This window comes from Caretta caretta, chromosome 16 (genome assembly GCF_965140235.1).
Source record: "Caretta caretta isolate rCarCar2 chromosome 16, rCarCar1.hap1, whole genome shotgun sequence".
Taxonomy (NCBI): domain Eukaryota; kingdom Metazoa; phylum Chordata; order Testudines; family Cheloniidae; genus Caretta; species Caretta caretta.
Window position 1 is genome coordinate 267971 of NC_134221.1, and position 17275 is coordinate 285245.

General features: G+C 53.8%; 1 protein-coding gene across 2 annotated transcripts in view; it reads left to right on the forward strand.

Moving 5' to 3' along the window:
- Positions 1-15202, forward strand: part of WDR31 (WD repeat domain 31) — a 39758-nt gene extending 24556 nt beyond the window's left edge. Inside the window, exons 5-10 of one of the 2 annotated variants that reach the window (XM_048823101.2) lie at positions 2110-2254; positions 2341-2441; positions 7605-7672; positions 8967-9108; positions 10273-10435; positions 14573-15202. In XM_048823101.2, the coding sequence (XP_048679058.1) occupies positions 2110-2254; positions 2341-2441; positions 7605-7672; positions 8967-9108; positions 10273-10435; positions 14573-14733 (780 nt within the window). In that variant the 3' untranslated portion in view covers positions 14734-15202. Of the gene's footprint in view, positions 1-2109; positions 2255-2340; positions 2442-7604; positions 7673-8966; positions 9975-10272; positions 10436-14572 lie in introns of those variants that run through there. The other variant, XR_012665224.1, reaches the window with a different exon arrangement.
- The last annotated feature ends 2073 nt before the right edge of the window (positions 15203-17275 follow it).

Genomic DNA, 17275 nt, shown 5'->3' on the forward strand with positions numbered 1-17275 from the left:
CCAATCCATACTTTTTTAACTTGCTGGTAAGAATACTGTGGGAGACTGTGTCAAAAGCTTTGCTAAGGTCAAGATATATCACATCCTCCGCTTTCCCCATATCCACAGAGCCAGTTATCTCATCATAGAAGGCGATCAGGTTGGTCAGGCATGACTTGCCCTTGGTGAATCCATGTTGACTGTTCCTGATCACCTTCCTCGCCTCTAAGTGCTTCAGAATCGATTCCTTGACGACCTGCTCCGTGATTTTGCCGGGGACTGAAGTGAGGCTGACTGGTCTGTAGTTCCCTGGGTTCTCTTTCGAAAATATGGGCACTATATTTGCCTTTTCCCGATCATCCAGGACCTCCCCCGATCACCATGAATTTTCAAAGATAATGGCCAATGGCTCTGCAATCACATCAGCCAACTCCCTCAGCATCCTTGGATGCATTAGATCTGGACACATCGACTTGTGCATGTCCAGCTTTTCTAAATAGTCCTTAACCTGTTCTTTCACCACTGAGGGCTGCTCACCTCCTCCCCATACTGTGTTGCCCAGTGCAGCAATGTGGGACCTGACCTTGTCTGTGAAGACCGAGGCAAAAAAAGCATTGAGTACTTCAGCTTTTTCCACATCCTCTGTCACTTTGTTTCCTCTGCTATTCAGTAAGGGTCCCACACTTTCCCTGATCACCTTCTTGTTGCTAACATACCTGTAGATACCCTTCTGGTTACCCTTCACATCCCTTGCTAGCTGCAACTCCAATTGTGCCTTGGCCATCCTGATTACACCCCTGCATGCTCAAGCAATATTTTTATACTCCTCCCTAGTCATCTGTCCAAATTTCCACTTCTTGTAAGCTTCCCCTCCTCCTCTCCCTAGGTGAGTATGGCAGCAATCATTGACTTTTGGGGATGGAGGGGAAGCAGCTCGAGGACCTTGTTTCCTTCTCCCTGCCCTACCGGCCTGTGACAGCTTCCTGCCTCCCTACTACACCTCTGCATCCACTAAAGGTGGCTAGGCACAGCTCTGCAGGTTTCTGCTAAAATGATCAGCAGCAAAGTGGTTATTGACATTTAAATGGCCATCATTAGGTTTCAGAGCTCTCGCTTCCCAGGGAGGAACTGTTCGCACCTCTCTGAGCGCTTGGTTCCGGCTTCTGAAGAGTCAGGAGAACAGAGCTGCCTCAGCTTGTGCCTGGTTCATACCTGGGAAGTTCCTTTCACACCCCAAAGGGTTGGAGAGTGATTTAGTTTTGTTAATGAAAGCTTAGGCCTGGTCTACAGTACAGACCTACAGTGGTATAAATGCGTGGCTCGGTGTTAAAAATCCACCCTCCTGAGCAACACAGATGTACCGACGTAACCCCCCATGTAGACAGAACTGTGTCGGTGGGTGGTGGATTAATTACACCAGTGGTTCTCAACCTTTTTTTAATGTGGGGACCCCTACAAATTTTCACATGAAGGTGCGAACCCCTTTGGTAATCTTAGACAAAGTCTGCTGACCCCTAGGGGTCTGCAGACCACAGGCTGAGACCCACTGACAACGCCAATGGGAGAAGCTCTCTCGCTGGCATAGGAGCATCTTCACTGAAGCGCTACAGCCGGCAGCTGCACCAGTGCAGCATCTGAAGTGTAGACCTGCGTGTGGATTGTGTCTCTCGGGTCAGTGGTGGGAATAGGGTCCTTGGAATCGTTGAGAGCACGAGGCCCTGGATATATTCTAAATCTCTTCCTTTGCTTCCTCTCCTCTGCCTGTGACTGTGACCTGGATCACTGGATCTACTAGTTAACGTTTGTCCACAGTTCTTCCATATAAGTTGAGGGAGTGTGTTTCTGGGGTCGTTTAACTCTTGAGGGGAGCGATAAGGGTCTGCAGCCAGTGACATGAATTCACTGAGATGCAGTAATCGCCCTGAATTGCACGGCCTGGAGTCGTCTTCATGTGAGTACAAAATGGAATTTGTAAATCAAAATATCCCCCTTTTGGAGCTGTGTGTTTCCTGGGCCACATGGCTGCAGCTCTGAGCTCTGAAACGATTGCAGACTTGCTGGGCTTTTCTTGCCTTGCCGTTGGGTTGAGCTGGCAAATGGATCTTGTATCTCTCATTCTGTTCTGTGCAGGTGGCCTGTGTCTTTGAATCCAACAGTTTTTTCAGCGCCTCCCGTGACAAGACAGTCATGATGTGGGAGCTACACAGGAACTCGGGGCCAAGCCAGCACTTCCCAGGACATGACTTGGTTGTAACTGGACTGGCGGTGAGCCCAGGTGAGGCCCAGCTGTCTCCTACTGCTGGCAGTTGCAGTAATGCTGGTTTCCCTGCCCTCTCTTACATAAAGTCATTGTGGTTGTAGACTCTTTACAGCTGTGCACAGGTTCAAGGGACAACACCATGTGCAAGTGGGACATAGAGACCGGGGAGTGTCTGCGCAGAGCTGCCATCTCCAGGAATCTGGTAAGAGCAGATGTCCCTGTTTGTCCTAGAATGGCAGCTCCCTGCCCAGTGGCTCGTGTGCATGTGAATCTATGCAAAGGGGAAACTATTTTTGCTGCTGCCCTAGCAGCAATGCAGCGGTTTCCTTGTGTGTGTGGTGAGAGCAGGCCTTGCCCCCCACACAAACTCCAGTTGCATGTTTCATTAATGCTCTGAGCTCAGGCAGGCCAGGGCAGTAGTCTCTGAAAGCTGTTCCCAATGGATGGCACTTCAGGGGCCCTGGTGACTGGAAGTGGTCGGTCCACCTCACCAGATGCCGAGTTTGCATTGATCAGCATATTTGAAAGCAGCCTCTGCGAGGAGGCCAGTGGTGAGTGGACGCATTCTCTGCCCCTCCAGATAATGCAAAAACCGCAGAGCATGTGGCTGGTACCTGGGAGGTGTCTATCCCGGATGTACTGCATCATTTGCTTCCCAGGACTTTGTCTGGCCACTTCTGCCAGCCTAATATTCCCCTGGGGAAACCCAGTGGTGCAGGTGTAACCCAAAGCTCCAGGACATGGGCCCTAGCTTTCCAGAATGACTAAGGTGAATTCTAGAAGAAGCCTTTCACACCGAGTCCCTGCTTGATCACCCAGGAATCCCGGCAAAAGGCCTAAGCTAGAGCTCAGGCCATTGGATCAGAGGCAGCCTGGAGTGAATGGGTGCAACTGCCTCGGGGAGCGTGGGTCACACTCAGCAGTGACTTCCATGCTGAGGAAATTGAATGTGTCCTGGGCACCTTGGACTTGTCAGAAGTGAGGTCCCTGCCCCAGAGTGCTCAGTGGACAAGGCAAACGGGAGGAGCAAGAACACAACAGCATTTTAGCGTAATCCTGCACACATCCCAAGAGCAGGAAGAGACCCCAGCAGGAGGGTGTGAGGTAAAGCAGGCTTCAGCTTCCATTCCATCATCTCCGCACTTCAGTTCCTGCACCGGTGGCATCTACTTGCAGCACACGTGCTATTCTGTCACTTCCACCCATTTCTTACCAGTCCTTTAAGACCCTGCTATAGCGTCTGAGAGCTGTGATAGTGCAACACTGATTTGCTCTCATGCTAGTGTGATCATTGTACGAAGCAGTGATTGCGATAACCCAGGGGTCGGCCACCTTTCAGAAGTGGTGTGCCGAGTCTTCATTTATTCACTTTAATTTAAGGTTTTGCACGCCAGTAATGCATTTTAACATATTAGAAAGTCTCTCTCTATAAGTCTCTACATTATTGTCGTATGTAAAGTAAACAAGGTTTTCAAAATGTTTAAGAAGCTTCATTTAAAATTAAATTAAAACGCTGACCTTACGCCGCCGGTCCACTCAGCCCACTGCCAACCTGGGGTTCTGTTCACCTAGGCCGGCAGTCAGCTGAGCGGGGCCTGCGGCCGGGACCCCGGCTGGCAAGGGGCCGGCAGCCAGAACCCAAGACCGGCAGTGGACTGAGTGGGGCCGGCAGCCAGGACCCCCAGACCGGCAGTGCGCTGAGCGGCTCAGCCCGTTGCCACTCAGCTCGCTGCCAGTTTGGGGTTCCATCCGCCGGCTCCTGCCAAACAGGGTCCCTGCTGCCAGCCCCGCTCAGCCCGCTGCCGGTCTGGGATCCCGGCCCTGCCCATGTAGAGTGGGTACATACCTTCTCCCTGGTTCTAGCCCATTCTCTTCCTCTCTCTGCACTGAGCTGAGGGTGGGAGTGCACTGAGCACAGGGCTGGGAGTGCAGGAGCAGGCTGGGGGTTGGGGTGCAGGGTCTGGCCAGGAGCTAGAATGAGGGAGGGGGCTCAGGGTTGGGGCAGGAGGTTTGGGTATGGAGTGCTTACCTGGGCAGCTCCCATTTGGTATGAGGGGTGCAGGTGGGAATGTGGGCAGGGGGAGTGCAGGAGCTCCCGTTTGGTGCTCAGGGTGGGGGTGGGAATGTGGGGGGTGCAAGAGTCAGGGCATGGGGTGGGAGGGCTGGGGGTGAGTGAGGAGGGTGCAGGAGTCAGGGCAGAGGGCTGGGGGCATGTGGGGGGGGTGCTGGAGTCAGGGCTGGGGTCGTGAGGGGGTGTAGGGGTCAGGGCAGAGGGCTGGGGTGTGTGGGGGGTGTAGGGGTCAGGGCAGAGGGCTGGGGTGTGTGGGGGGTGTAGGGGTCAGGGCAGAGGGCTGGGGTGTGTGGGGGGGGTGTAGTGGTCAGGGCAGGGGGCTGGGTGTGTGTGTGGAGGTGTAGGGGTCAGGGCAGAGGGCTGGGGGTGTGGGCTAGGGTCATGTGGGTGGTCCCAGCCCCCTGCCCAGAACGGCTCACAGCAAGGGGCTGGAGGGTATGTGCCCTGATTCCACCCCCCAGGCCCCTTCCCCACCTCTTCTCCACCTCCTCCCCGGAGCAGCAAGCGAGCCTGCTGCAGCTCTGCTTTTTCCCCTCCCAACAAGGGCCATCAGCTGATGGGCAGCAGGGAGGGAGAGGAGGAGGGGCAGGAAGGGGGGGGAAGAGGGGGGCGAAAGAGGCGGGAGTAGGGGGGGAGCTTGCCTGCCCTGCAGCAGCAGCCGGCAGGACCAAGCTTCTTCATCCTGCCTCCGCGGGGAGGGGCAGAGAAGACCAGGCCAGGGGGGTCAGGATTTTTAATGGCACGCTGCTGCCTGCCAGGGTCCCGCGGGCGCTGAGTGGGGCCGGCGGCTGGGACCCGGCAGGCAGCAGCGTGCCATCAAAAATCGGCTTGCCTGCCATCCTTGGCATGCGTGCCATAGGTTGCTGACCCCGGTGATAACCTGTTGCACATGTAGCTCCCTTGTCTGCCTTTGCCTGGCGTGCGAGTTAAGGCTCACGGCTCCTCGTGTGAGGCAGGGTATGTCCTATCCCCAGGGCCGGATTAACTTTTTATGGGCCCAGCCGTGTGTTGTCAGCATGCCCCTTCCCCCTGGGGGCGGGCCCGCACCACACCTCCCCCCTGCCCAGTACCCCACCCTTGTGTCCAGCACCCCCTTGCCCAGAGACCTCCACCACAGATCTCTATGCCCAGCCCTCACCCCTCCCAGAGACTCCCCCGCTGGCCTCCCACCACAACTGCACAGCACCTTGCACACCACACTGCTCACCCAGTTCCCCCCACCCGTAGACCTCCCCACTGCCTACCACCTTCCTCACAGTCCCACCATCCCAGCTGCACAGCACCCCATATTCCTGAGGGAATTCTGCACCAAAAAATCAAAAATTCTGTGCACAGTATTTTAAAATTTTGCAAATTTTGTTTGTCAATAAATAAATCTGGAGGCTCCAACATGGCAGTGGGAAGCACAGGCCACTGGTTAAATGGAGATGGGAGTTTACCCTGCAGCCTCACCCCATCCCACCCCGGGACAGGGACTCAGCAGTGAGGCTGCACCCGAACCTGACACAGTGCAAGGGCCAGGCCTGCCCCAAAAACACCCTGGGCCCCTGCCCCCTGTGCCAGGCGCACCAGGTGTGGGTGAGCAGGCTCAGCCTGGCAGCAGGATCCAAGTGCAGAGGGACTTAGTGTGGGGGTATCCAGGTGGGGGTCAGAGAGTTCTCTGTGGGGCAGTCTGGGTGCGGGTGGCTCAGTGGGAGATCTGGATGCACAGAAGCTCATTGGGGGGTACCGGGGCAATGGGACTCTGCAGGGGATCCAGGTGAAGGTGTTTGGGGCTCGGCGGGGGGGTCGAGGTACAGGGGAGGTGGGGTTCATTTTGGTGGAGGTCCAAGTGCAGGTGGTAGGGGCTCAGTGGGGAGGGTGTCTGGGGGGGCCCATTGGTGTGGTACAGATGCAGGGGAGGTGGGGCTTGTCAGGGTGAGGGTTCGATGGGCCTGATTAACAGGGGAGCCCCAGCTTCTACCAAGGGGATGCAGCATGCTGGGCTCCAGCTTCCCCCCTGGTCCCGCTTCCTTTATCCCCTTCTTGTCCCCATCCCATGCCCCTTCCCCACTGCTCCATCTCCTCCCCAGGCTTGGGGGCAGGGGGGAACCTCCCCCCAGCACTCACCAGCGGAGCGGGCTGGGGCCAGGTCACTCCACCTTCCTGCCATCTGGTGATTGCAGGGCAGGCCCGCCCCGCACTCACAGGGAGGCGGGAAGTGGAGTGACCTGGCCCCAGCCCGCTCCGCTCTGCTCCCCTGGCTCCCGGACTTTGGGCGAGGCAGGAACTGCCCCCAGCACTCGCCGGTGGAGCAGAGTGGGCTGGGGCAGAGTCACTCCACTTCCCGCTGCCCAGTGAGTGCAGGGCGGGCCCGACCCCTGCTGCAGTCCCCTGGGATGTAGCTCAGGGGAGGGGCCATGGGGGGGCAAGGGGCGGAGTGGGGGTGGGGCTGGGGCTGGGGCCAGGGCGGAGAAAGGGTGGGAAGAGGCGGGGTGGGGGAGGAACAGGGGTGGGGGCAGCTTTCCTGGCCATCTCACCCAGCCGGGGGATTGGGCTGGCCTGGGCCCTTCTGACTCTGGGCTCGGCGCCGTGGTAAACCCGGTACTGCCTGTCCCTGTGTTCCACTGGGCAGGCTGGGGCACTGAAGGGTTAAGGCCATCCCTTAGCCCACCTCAAAATCAGGCTCCAGGAGACTTGCCCAAAGGCAGAGAGTTGAAATGAGTCAGGACTAGAACCCTGAACTCCTGCTTACAACTCCACAGCACAGAAGTCATCAGACTGGGTCAGACTCAAGGTCCAGCTAGTTCCGCCTCTTGTCGTCGGCAGCGTGCAGCGCCAGCTACTTGAGAGGAGGGGGCAGGAATCCCTGGAGAGGACAATGTGGTGTAACCTGACTATGAGGAAGCTTCTTTCTGACTTCCTTAAAGGTGGTCTTTTGTCCTGAGACAGGAGAGTTTCTGACCCCTCTATTTTGTAGCCCATCTAATGGGACCAGGGACATGTCAATTACCCATAGAAATGTCCCGTTGGGATTTTGTGTAGGGCAGTTTAATCCTACAAAGCCCGTGGCCTCCATGGTACCCTACTGACCAAGTCCCCTCTCCTCCCTTGTTGCACCTCAAATCACACAGTGGTTACTAAGGGAGCAGCATTGATGGGATCCAGAGGTAGCTCCACCCAGTCCTCCTGGCTCCAGTGATGACTGCTTGGGACAGAGGATGGCTGGGCCACAAGAGCAGTGTATGTGTGGGCAGGGGTCAGTTTGGGCTGTGTTAGGTGGACAGGTTTCTGGTACAACTTTCCCTTCGGCAGGTAACACACCTGTGCTGGGTTCCTGCAGAGCCGTTTGTCATCCAGACGTCAGAGGATAAAACAATCAGGTAAAGCCTAGTGGTGGGGACCAACTGCAGAGGTGGGACTTGGTGTAGTCAGGAGAATGTGGGTGAGGGGTCCCAGAGCTTTGTAAAACCATCCCATGGACAGTGCTAGTGATTAGACCTGTTGGTGGGATGGGGGCTGCTAATGGCCTTGGACTGCAGAGTTGCTCACTTGGGTCCAGGATGAGTGCCTGGGCATCCCCAGACCAGTGCACTATGGCTGTTGGGCGCCTCTCTCTTTCACTGGGTGGGTGGCCGTGGCAGCTGTCATTCCTCATCCCATCTTTTGGCAGGCCAGGTGTTTCTAACCCTGTTGAGGAAGTAGACACATCAACAGAGAACTTCATTACTGCTTGAACTGGGGCAATAAGGAGGATATTGTTTGGCGTCTGCAGCACAAACCACAGCAGGGAGTGGCTTTGTAGGCTAGTGAAGTTGTCTCCCAAGCTCTGTTGCTAGAAGCAAACCTTGTGCTAACCTCGCATTTCCTAGAGAGCATCATCTACAGCAGGGTAGCGCACGATCAGGGCATCAGTGCTGTGAGCAGTACCACTTGCCACTGGCTGGAAGCTATGTTAGCTTTTGGCGTGGCTTTATCATCGCTGATCAATATTGTTACCGTTGCTGGAGAAAACAGGGAGTTTGCAGACGGCGTGCATGATACGCAGCAGAGCAGGACGGTGACGAGCTATAAGAGGAGCAATGTCCAGGGCTGCCCAGCCCTCTCCCAGGCAGAGGGGGCCACCAGCAAAGAAAAAAAACAGCATTTCAAAGTGGCCAAGATGCAAATCCCCATGTAGCCGAGCTACAGGGTGGGAGATGGATGGGGCAAAGGGAATGGGACTGAAAACACGTGGGCTGAAGGGCGAAGCATTGTTGTTTAACATGAGTACTGCAGTAGCGTCTCCTCAAGGCCCCAACCCAGACCTGACCCGTTGTGCTAGGCCCATGGAGCTCGCAGGCTAGATCTCAAGGGAGGAATGACTCTGGCTTGGGTAGAGGGAAGGAGAGCTCCGGTTCACACATGTGGAACACCACAAAGAACTAGAGAATTGGCAGGTCTGGGCTAGAACACGGGGATGAGTCATGGAGCTCGGTAACCCTTGAAATAGAGGAGGAGAAGCCCAGGCTGGAGGAGTGAAGAGATTGGGTTGTGCATATTGTCATGAGCATGCATCAAAATAGCCAGTTTGCATTCTCTTCTGTAGATTCTGCCCCAGTAACTGGCCAGATGTTGCTAGGAGTTCCAATCACTGTATTAACTCTCCCTCACTTGTTCTTTTTTCCTCCTTTCCAGGATCTGGGACAGCCGGGAGCTGCAGGTGGCCCATACGTTCCCAGTAAAGCAGTATATTCAGACCTACTGCGATGTAAGCCAGGACGGCCGGTACTGCATCAGCAGCAGCAATGGCTTTGGTGGGGAGGGCTGCGAAGCCACAGTGAGTTTGCTGGCTGGGCAGCAAATTGCTGCTTGTTCTAGTCCTCTCCTGAAATTGTTACCTATAGACAGTAGCCTGTCTCATGGGCAGCAGGGCTCAGCGGGTTCACCTTGGTGCTCTGAGAGCAATCCTGCCAGGAAGTGCAGCCTGCATGCTTGGACTGGCTTTAGCCTTGGTATTATCTGTTGGGGCTTGCTCCCTGCATCGTGCGTCTCTTTAAGGCTTTTAAAAAGCTTTCCTTTGTGATAACGAATGCTCTGCCTTCATCACAGCGCTGGGATTTCAGCTCCACATGGGACAAGCTTTACAGAAAACACACAGGCAAGCTCCTTGCCCCGGAGAGTTTACAGTCTAAGGCCTGATCCTGCCACCTCTTCAGTCCACACGTAACTCTGCACATGTGTATCCCCAGGACTCTGTGTGTGGGACTCTGCGTGTGGAAGTGATTGCAGGCCTAAATGATGGCTTTAAGTGAGACATATGGCTGTAAGAGATGCCAGGAAAGAGAGAAGTGACGGGCACTTATTAGAGAGAGAATTACCTGTCTGTTCAAGCTGGACGCGTCGAATGTAGTGAGAGAATGTAACCTCTTGAAATGTGTACTAATGAGAAATCATCCCACTGGGTTTTGACTCTTTCAGGGGAGCTGATCCCACCCAAAGCCAGTAGCAAAATTCCTATTGTGTTCGGTCAGTCTAGAGTTTGACTCTGCATTTAAAAATAAACTTGGCATGGGGCTGGGTCCCACAACTGTCTTGGTGATTGCAAGGCTGTACCCCTGAAGCTCTGGGAATGTGGCATACACCATCCCACATCCGCTGCGGGGAGGAGTGGAAGACAAAGGCTGGAGAGCAAACCCAGAACAGGTGTGTGAAGGAGTTAAGACTGGCAACAGGCTGTCTGCCAGCAATGCAATGGGGAGATGAGGGGAACGGAGCACCAAGCTGGGACGCTCGTGTAAACCTCCGTGGGTATGTTTGTCTCAGGCTCAAGATACGTGGCCGTATCAGTGTGGTGATGGGTGCTGAGTGAGGACAGCAAGGAGGTTCCTGGGAGATGTAATGATTGGTTTTTCTTTGTAAAGCAGCCAAGCGTGGTGAAGGAATAGTAACAAATTGGTGAAGTGGCCTTCGGGTTGAGCTCTTTGTGTCTGTTCCCTTGCAGCTGTGGGACCTAAGGCAGACAAGAAGCCAAGTGCGTGAGTACAAGGGGCATTTCCAAACCACTACATCCTGTGTCTTCCTTCCCAAGGGTCTAGGTCTGACCCCAGTCGTTGCCACTTCATCACATGACTGCATGGTGAAGGTCTGGAACCAAGACAACGGAGGTATGGCCTCAAAATGTGACTTAGGAGGAACCATGTATTGACGGGGTGTTAAAACATCCCTCTTTATTCCTCTCTCAGATGGTTGAGGATGGGCTACTGAGCCTTTATCCCAGCGGTCCCCAAACTTTGGAGGGTCGCGCCCCCGCTTACCCATGTCCACATCCCTCCTTCCCGGGGCCAGGAGTGGGGATGTGGCTCCAGGTGGGTGGGGGGGACACAGACAGGGTTAAGGGGATCGAGGCTGGGGCCTCAACTGGGGATGAGGCTGGTGCTGGGAGCCATAGGCACCAACTCTGTGGGTGCTCCGGGGCTGGAGTACCCACGGGGAAAAATTGGTGGGTGCTCTGCACCCACCAGCAGCCAAGCTCCCTGCCCCAGCTCACCTCACTTCCGCCTCCTCCCCTGAGTGTACCACTCCTCCCCACAGCACTTGCCTGTTTCGTGGTGAAACAAGCTCTGGGAGGGAGGGAGGAGGAGCAGGAACGGGGTGAAATCAGGGGAGGAGGCGGGGAAGAGGCTGGGTTGGGGCAGGGATTTGGGAAAGGGGTTGGAACGGGGGTGGGGAAGGGGTGGGACAGGGGTGGAGTTGGGGCAGGGCAGGGGAGAGTCTAGCAGCCTCCAGCAGAAGCCAGCACCCATGCCGGGAGCAGGGCCATGGCCAGGGGCGGGAGTGGAGCTGCAGTCAGGCTGCAGTGGGTGGCTGGCAGCTGGTCCTGGGCCAGGAACAGAGCCGCAGCCAGCAGCTCAGGTTGGGAGATGGCAGGGGCCGGGAGTGGAGCTCTTGCCGGGTGCAGAGGTGCTGCACCGAGGCTGGGAACGGGGCCAGGCATGAGGCTGGGGGCAGGGAGGGGCTGGGTGGTGCTTCCTCCCCACCCCTCATGGGGGCTGGCCTGGGCCCCACCACACCTCCCCAGACATTCCTCCATGCCACCATAGCGGGGTGCACCCCACAGTTTGGGGACCTCTGCTTCATTCTGTAGGTCACTGACCCAGATCCAGCCTATGGGGTTCTGACAGAAATGGCTATTTCGTGGCCTGTGTTAAACAGCTTGGACTCAGTTTCTATATCACAAAAATAATGAGTGCTCAGATTTGTAGCCTCGGAACTCAGTCACATCCTGATTAAAATGAAAGATAAAGAATAGAGTTTTACAGATGAGACAATCCGGCAGCCGGGAGGACAGGATAACATATGAAAGGAAATGCCAAGGAGTTGTCCCAATTGGACTAGAAGCTGTAATTGCATTTTGGAACCAGGGCCTGCTGAGCAAACATTCCCGCTCACTTTGGTTGATGTTCCTACTCACTTTTGTGACTGGGAATTACAGGAATTATGGGGTTAATCCTACATGCTTCCCAGCCCCTCCCACCCTGGGGGTGTGATGAGGCTAGGTCTTACAATGATCAGAGAACAAAGAGCAAATACCTCCTAAGCACTATTAGATTGGGAGGGTTGGGTTAGTTGTTGCTTATCTGCCACCCAGTTTAGAATACAGAGAGAGGAAAGAGAGCTCTGGGAAACAGCTGAATTTACAGCTCTGGTGATGTTAGCAAAGCACTGGATCTTTGATCATGTGGGGTGTGGTGTTGCCAGAACCTCTTGATAGAATTTTAGCTTTAATCTAGGTGCAGTGCTATGTACATAAACCAGTATGAAATTTAGTTACGTACAAATTCCTGTGGTATGCGGCACTTTTGTAACCCACATGTAGAGCTCAGAGTGTTGTAGAAATGCCATCTTCCCATTCTCAGCTTGATGCTGCGAGGGCAGAGGTGAACAAAACTGCAGAAGTGACTCTCTAGAGACTGGCAATCCTTTTTATATTTCCCATTCCACCGTCTGACTTGCAGGCAATGCATCTACTGTAAACAGGAGTTTGCATAGACTCTCCCTCTGCCCACAGACAGTTCAGCTTCCTGCACACACCCATGCTCATCCCACAGTCTGCTGGTTGTAGAGGCCACTCTGCAGGTGTCTGTGCTGCCTGCCAGCCCTGGCAGTGAAGGAACCTGAGCTCAGGCTGGATCCACGATAAACTGCCTTAATCCTCCTGCATAGATGCAGTGTGTTGAATGGCATTATTGGTATGTTAGCCTCAGTCTTAACCAGCAGTTGATATCTGCACTTGTTTAATAGTAGGTAAACTAAGACTCTGAGTACAAAATCGTGTATTATTAATTTGTGTTACGATAGTGCCTAGGACCCAGTCATGGCCCAGGATCCCAAGCACCCAGGGGCTGTACAGACCAACACTGAGTGAATTTGATTCTGTTTGCCTGTTTCGTAAATACCCTGTGAAAATCACTGCTGGTGCCACTGGGGTGGGAGGAGCTGCTACAAATGCCCTAGAAGACACAGGACATTAGGCTGTCTCCAGATATAGACGCAAATGTCTGATGATCTAGTCTCCATTTAAAATATATTTTATGCTGAAACCTCCTTCATGTTGGAAATAAGTTCAAGTCTAAGTCATTCAAACAGCCCCGCACACCAGTCCCCACAACCAGAATCAGACCGAAGTAGTGCAGCCCTCAGGAGACTGAACTGTTGTGTGCCACAGGCTGAGAGCCAGGGCAGCTGGTGGGTGACCGAGTTGTGCCCATGCCCAAGGACCCTGCAATGACAGGGAATGAAATGAGTGAGATATTACCCAGATGATCCTAGCTAGTGATCTGCACCCTATGCTGCAAAGAGGGTGAAAAACCCCAGGTTCCTGTCAGTCTGACCTGGGGAAAATTCCTTCCCAACCCCCAATTTGGTGATCAAATGTACATTGCAAAAAAAATGTAATAAAGAAATAAGCAGGGGGAGGGCGAGGAATTTGTGTGGCATTAATTAGGATTATCTCCAGAACTGCAGTAACGAATAATTTAATTGGCATTGGAAGAGAGGCTTGTTTTAATGTCCATTGGTGGTGATCAAAATCATCAGGAGATGCTGAATTAATATGACGGCTGACTGTGTTTTCTGCTCTGAGGCTAATGTGTTATGGGTTGCACCTCCTGCAAAGCAGTAAGGCTCTAAAGTTCTGAGGTTTCTTTCTGAACGTGACCCCACCCCCGTGCCTGAGAACAATAAATCCAGCAACAATTAGGCCAAAGGAATTAATGTGTTGGTGAAACAGGGCCCTGCAGACGAATCACTGTGTGATGGCAACGTCCTGAGGTGGAAATCTGCTAAATGATAGCGCCTAAGCAGAACAAATAATCCTCAAGCATTGATCCTTCCGCAGGCTATTGTAACGTACCAGCTATTACGAGAGGATGTACAGATTCTCACAACCCTTTGTGTAATGGGTACCTGAAAATGTGTTTCAAACTGTGCCAACCCCGTTACTGTCACAATCAGGTGTTTTTCTGTATCAGTGCGTATTAGGACTGACTCCTCCATTGTCCCAGGCTTGCAGGAGTTTCTTAAGGCTATGTTGGCACCTGAATGGGCTTCAGATCAGCACTCAGAGAGCCAATCGGAGGCACTGCAGGGGCTAATCCTGAGAGCAGCCCCTGCAAAACAAGCACTGCAACAGTCTGGAATCCCAGCTCACAATCTGGGTGACCTGCTGTCTCTAAACTCCGGATACAGATTGCACCTGCTTGCCATGTCATCTCCCCTTAATCTCTGTTCCCGTCCGCCACTGCGGGGGGAGTGGAAGAGCAAAGGGATGGTGTGACCCAGGTGGGGCCTGGTTTTGTGCTAGTTTTCATGTATCTGTCATGGGACTGTTGAGCAGTAGAAGCTCTCACTTCTTTGGGTTGAGAGAGGGGCAAGAGGGAACCTTGATCATGTCCCTTTTTTAATCCTAGAAATGCCAGCTGCTAACACCTGGCTTGCAGAGGGGCCCATGGCCACTAGGAGCCCTAAGAAGGCTCCTACAGCAGGGTGCTGTGGCGGTAATGTCAGGTGGGAGAAGTGCCTGACCTTGGAGACAAAGTGGGGCTAGATTTCCTATGCTGGGCCATGGCTTCCTTTGAGTGTCATCCCTGTGTGTCTGTAGAAGGGCCCTGTAACTGCACCCCCCCTTTAAAAAGCCACTGTTTTCTGTAGGTCAGTTGTTTGTTGTCTCACTGGTGAAAATGTACTTCTGAATTACAACGAAATGCATCTGACTGACTGATGCTTCCCTGTTCTCTCCACAGCTTGTCTGGCCACCGTGTGCCTTGATGGATCTGGACCCCTTGCTTCCCTGGCTGTCTGTGACAGCTCCACGCTTCTCTGTGCCAGCTTCAACTCAGGAATTCACTTACTCAGGATAAACAGCATTAAAGGGCTGGAGCTCCAGGAGGTGGCAACATTCTGATTCATAGTGACCCTCTCTGCCCCAGACCATCATGGTCAAAATCCAAAGCGGGAACCGCCTCTCTGGTAAACAAGGCTCTCAGTCGCTGGTATTCATTTCCCGGCTGACTAGGTTTAATGGCCAGGCACCTGTAACGTCCCTAGCCCCAAAGCAGCAACAATGCAGAGCCAGGAGGGTCATCAGGTTCCAGTTTCTGAGATTATGGAAACTAGCTGCATCCATTTTTAAAGCCAAGTCCTAGATGCATTTAGGCCAAATTTTAACTTGAAATGAGCCTTGCACATTTGATGCACAAAATCACAAGCGAACTAGTTATAGGTCTAACAATTGGTTAGATGAGAAAGAAAGACACAAGAAGAGACTCTAGTGAAACAGGCTGCCGGCTTACAGGGAAGTGTGTTTCCGGGAACATCCTGCTGACCACGGTGGGGTAGCCTCCATTCTGTCGTGCAAGCATCTATTCCTTGCTATGCTGCAGGTTTCATGGCTTTTCTTGTTACAAAGAGCCTATCAAGGAAGGCTTGGATGCTTGTCAGCAGAGGTAAGGAAAAACCATGGATTGTTGTCCCTCTTCCCTTATCAATGTTATGATGGCGTCCCCATTTGTTACCCCCAAGGTCATGCCACCAGGGGAGAGTCTGATTCACTGAGAAGCCTGGGTTACTGATGCTGTGTGCAGTAGCAGACTGAGGAACAAAGGGACCGTTCTGTTATCTCAGGGTAGAAGCCAAGTACTGAAGCAGCAAACTTGCTACAGTTCTGAAAACCACCTTTCAGATGTCAGCGTGTGGAGTGAATGGCTTGTTTCGGAACATACCAGTGACTGGCTAACTGAATGAACGTGCTAAGGTGTCAGGCTAGAGAAGGTCAGCCCCGTTCTCATTGGTCAGGTTCAGGGTGCTGTTTAATGGAGCTGAACGCTGTGCCCCAAAGTGAATGCTTGTTCCACAACCAGGGCTGGTGTGCATGCACCCTGCTGGAAGGGGGAGAGAATTCACGCTCCTATCCTGTCACCAAAAGCTTTGGCAGCAGCTGTGAAGATCCCAATCCAAGGGAGAAGCAAGCTGATAAAGAAGACTAATGGGATGGCAGAAATAATGACATGTTCTTGGCACATTGCCAGCCTGTTGAGCGGAAGCCATGGCTGAAGAATTCAGGGAGATGTGGCGCAGGGAGAGCCCCAGAAGAGGGGTTAGGGACAGTTTTAACTTCCAGGTAAAGCTGATTCTGCAGATGGGATGGTGGGTGTTTTTAACAAGTTTGCCTGGTCTCAGCCTGCCCCTTTTTGCCCTGGTGTGGTACCTAGGGTGATAGCCAGCTTTTCAGTGCAGAAAGTGGTCCAGTGAGTCAGTAACCAGCTCTCAGATGCCTTCCTTTCCATGGGTATGTTTGGCTCTGAAGTTCACAGTGTTCTGGGGAGAGTTGTCTGTCCAGCACTGGCAGAGGCTTCCTTTCCTGATCCAGTCAGCTCGGAGGTCGCAATGCCAGCTCCAATGGCTGCTGTGGGGTTACTGCTGACTGAGAGGCCATGAATGAGAGCAGAAGTAGGCAAGAGATGTTTCCTCTCCTCTTTGTCAGAGGCTGAAGAGGATGCTTGTATAATACAGGGTGCTTCTCCACCAGGAAAGGCTATTGAGAGAGTTCCATGTACGTACAGATCGGGCTCCCCTGTGGGGTTTGCAGGGGCTTGCCAGTCTTTGGCTGGCAGCCTGGAAAATGCCGTCTGTGTTGGTTAATATCCTTGATTGGTGCTTGATTACCTGGCACTAGGAGCTACGGCCCAGATCAAATGATATGGATGATTTGTACCATGCTGTCAGGGGGTGCTGGCCCGTGGAAGGGTCACCCCCGTGCAGTAGGGATGCTGCAGTGGCACAGAGCTGAGATAGAAACTGCTATGTCACTCCTTTACTGTGCTGTCCAGTGTCACCCACTGGGTCTGACACTCGTGCATTTTCCCTCTGCCTTATGCCTGCCTGCAGCCCTGGTGGAGTCTCAGGCTTCCAGCAGGGCTGCAGGGACTCAGCAATACTCTTCCTGCATTTACCGCCCTGGAGCAGCTATGGTGCCAGACACCAGCACTAAAGGCAGGGAGTCTCTTCTCTGCTCCCCGGGCTGACACCCAGCCTGCCTGTGGTGGGATGAGGGGAAGCTGGAGGAATGGAAGCTGGAGGGTAATGAGGAGAAGGATGGAGAGCCCCACCCCTAACAGCCCTCCAGGCTGCCTAAGGCTCACTTGTCCTTCTCTGCCACAAATGAGCCCATTACCTCTCCTGTAGTCTGCCCTTGGACACCCCCTGCATTGCCCCTTCTCCCTCCCCTCGTGTTCTTCCCACTGCTTGGAAGGGAGAGATTGGTGATTCTCACTGGTGAGAAATTTCACACGTGGAGCTGCACAAAACTTGGCAGCTGTGCCCCGCCCTGTTTGTGGCATAGGGGTGTGGCCAGGGGATCCCTGGCCGGGGTATTCTCCCTTGGACAGGCCATTGGCTGGTAGGCTAATTGGCACTACCTTAGGGTCCTCTGAGTTGCGTTGGGGGTG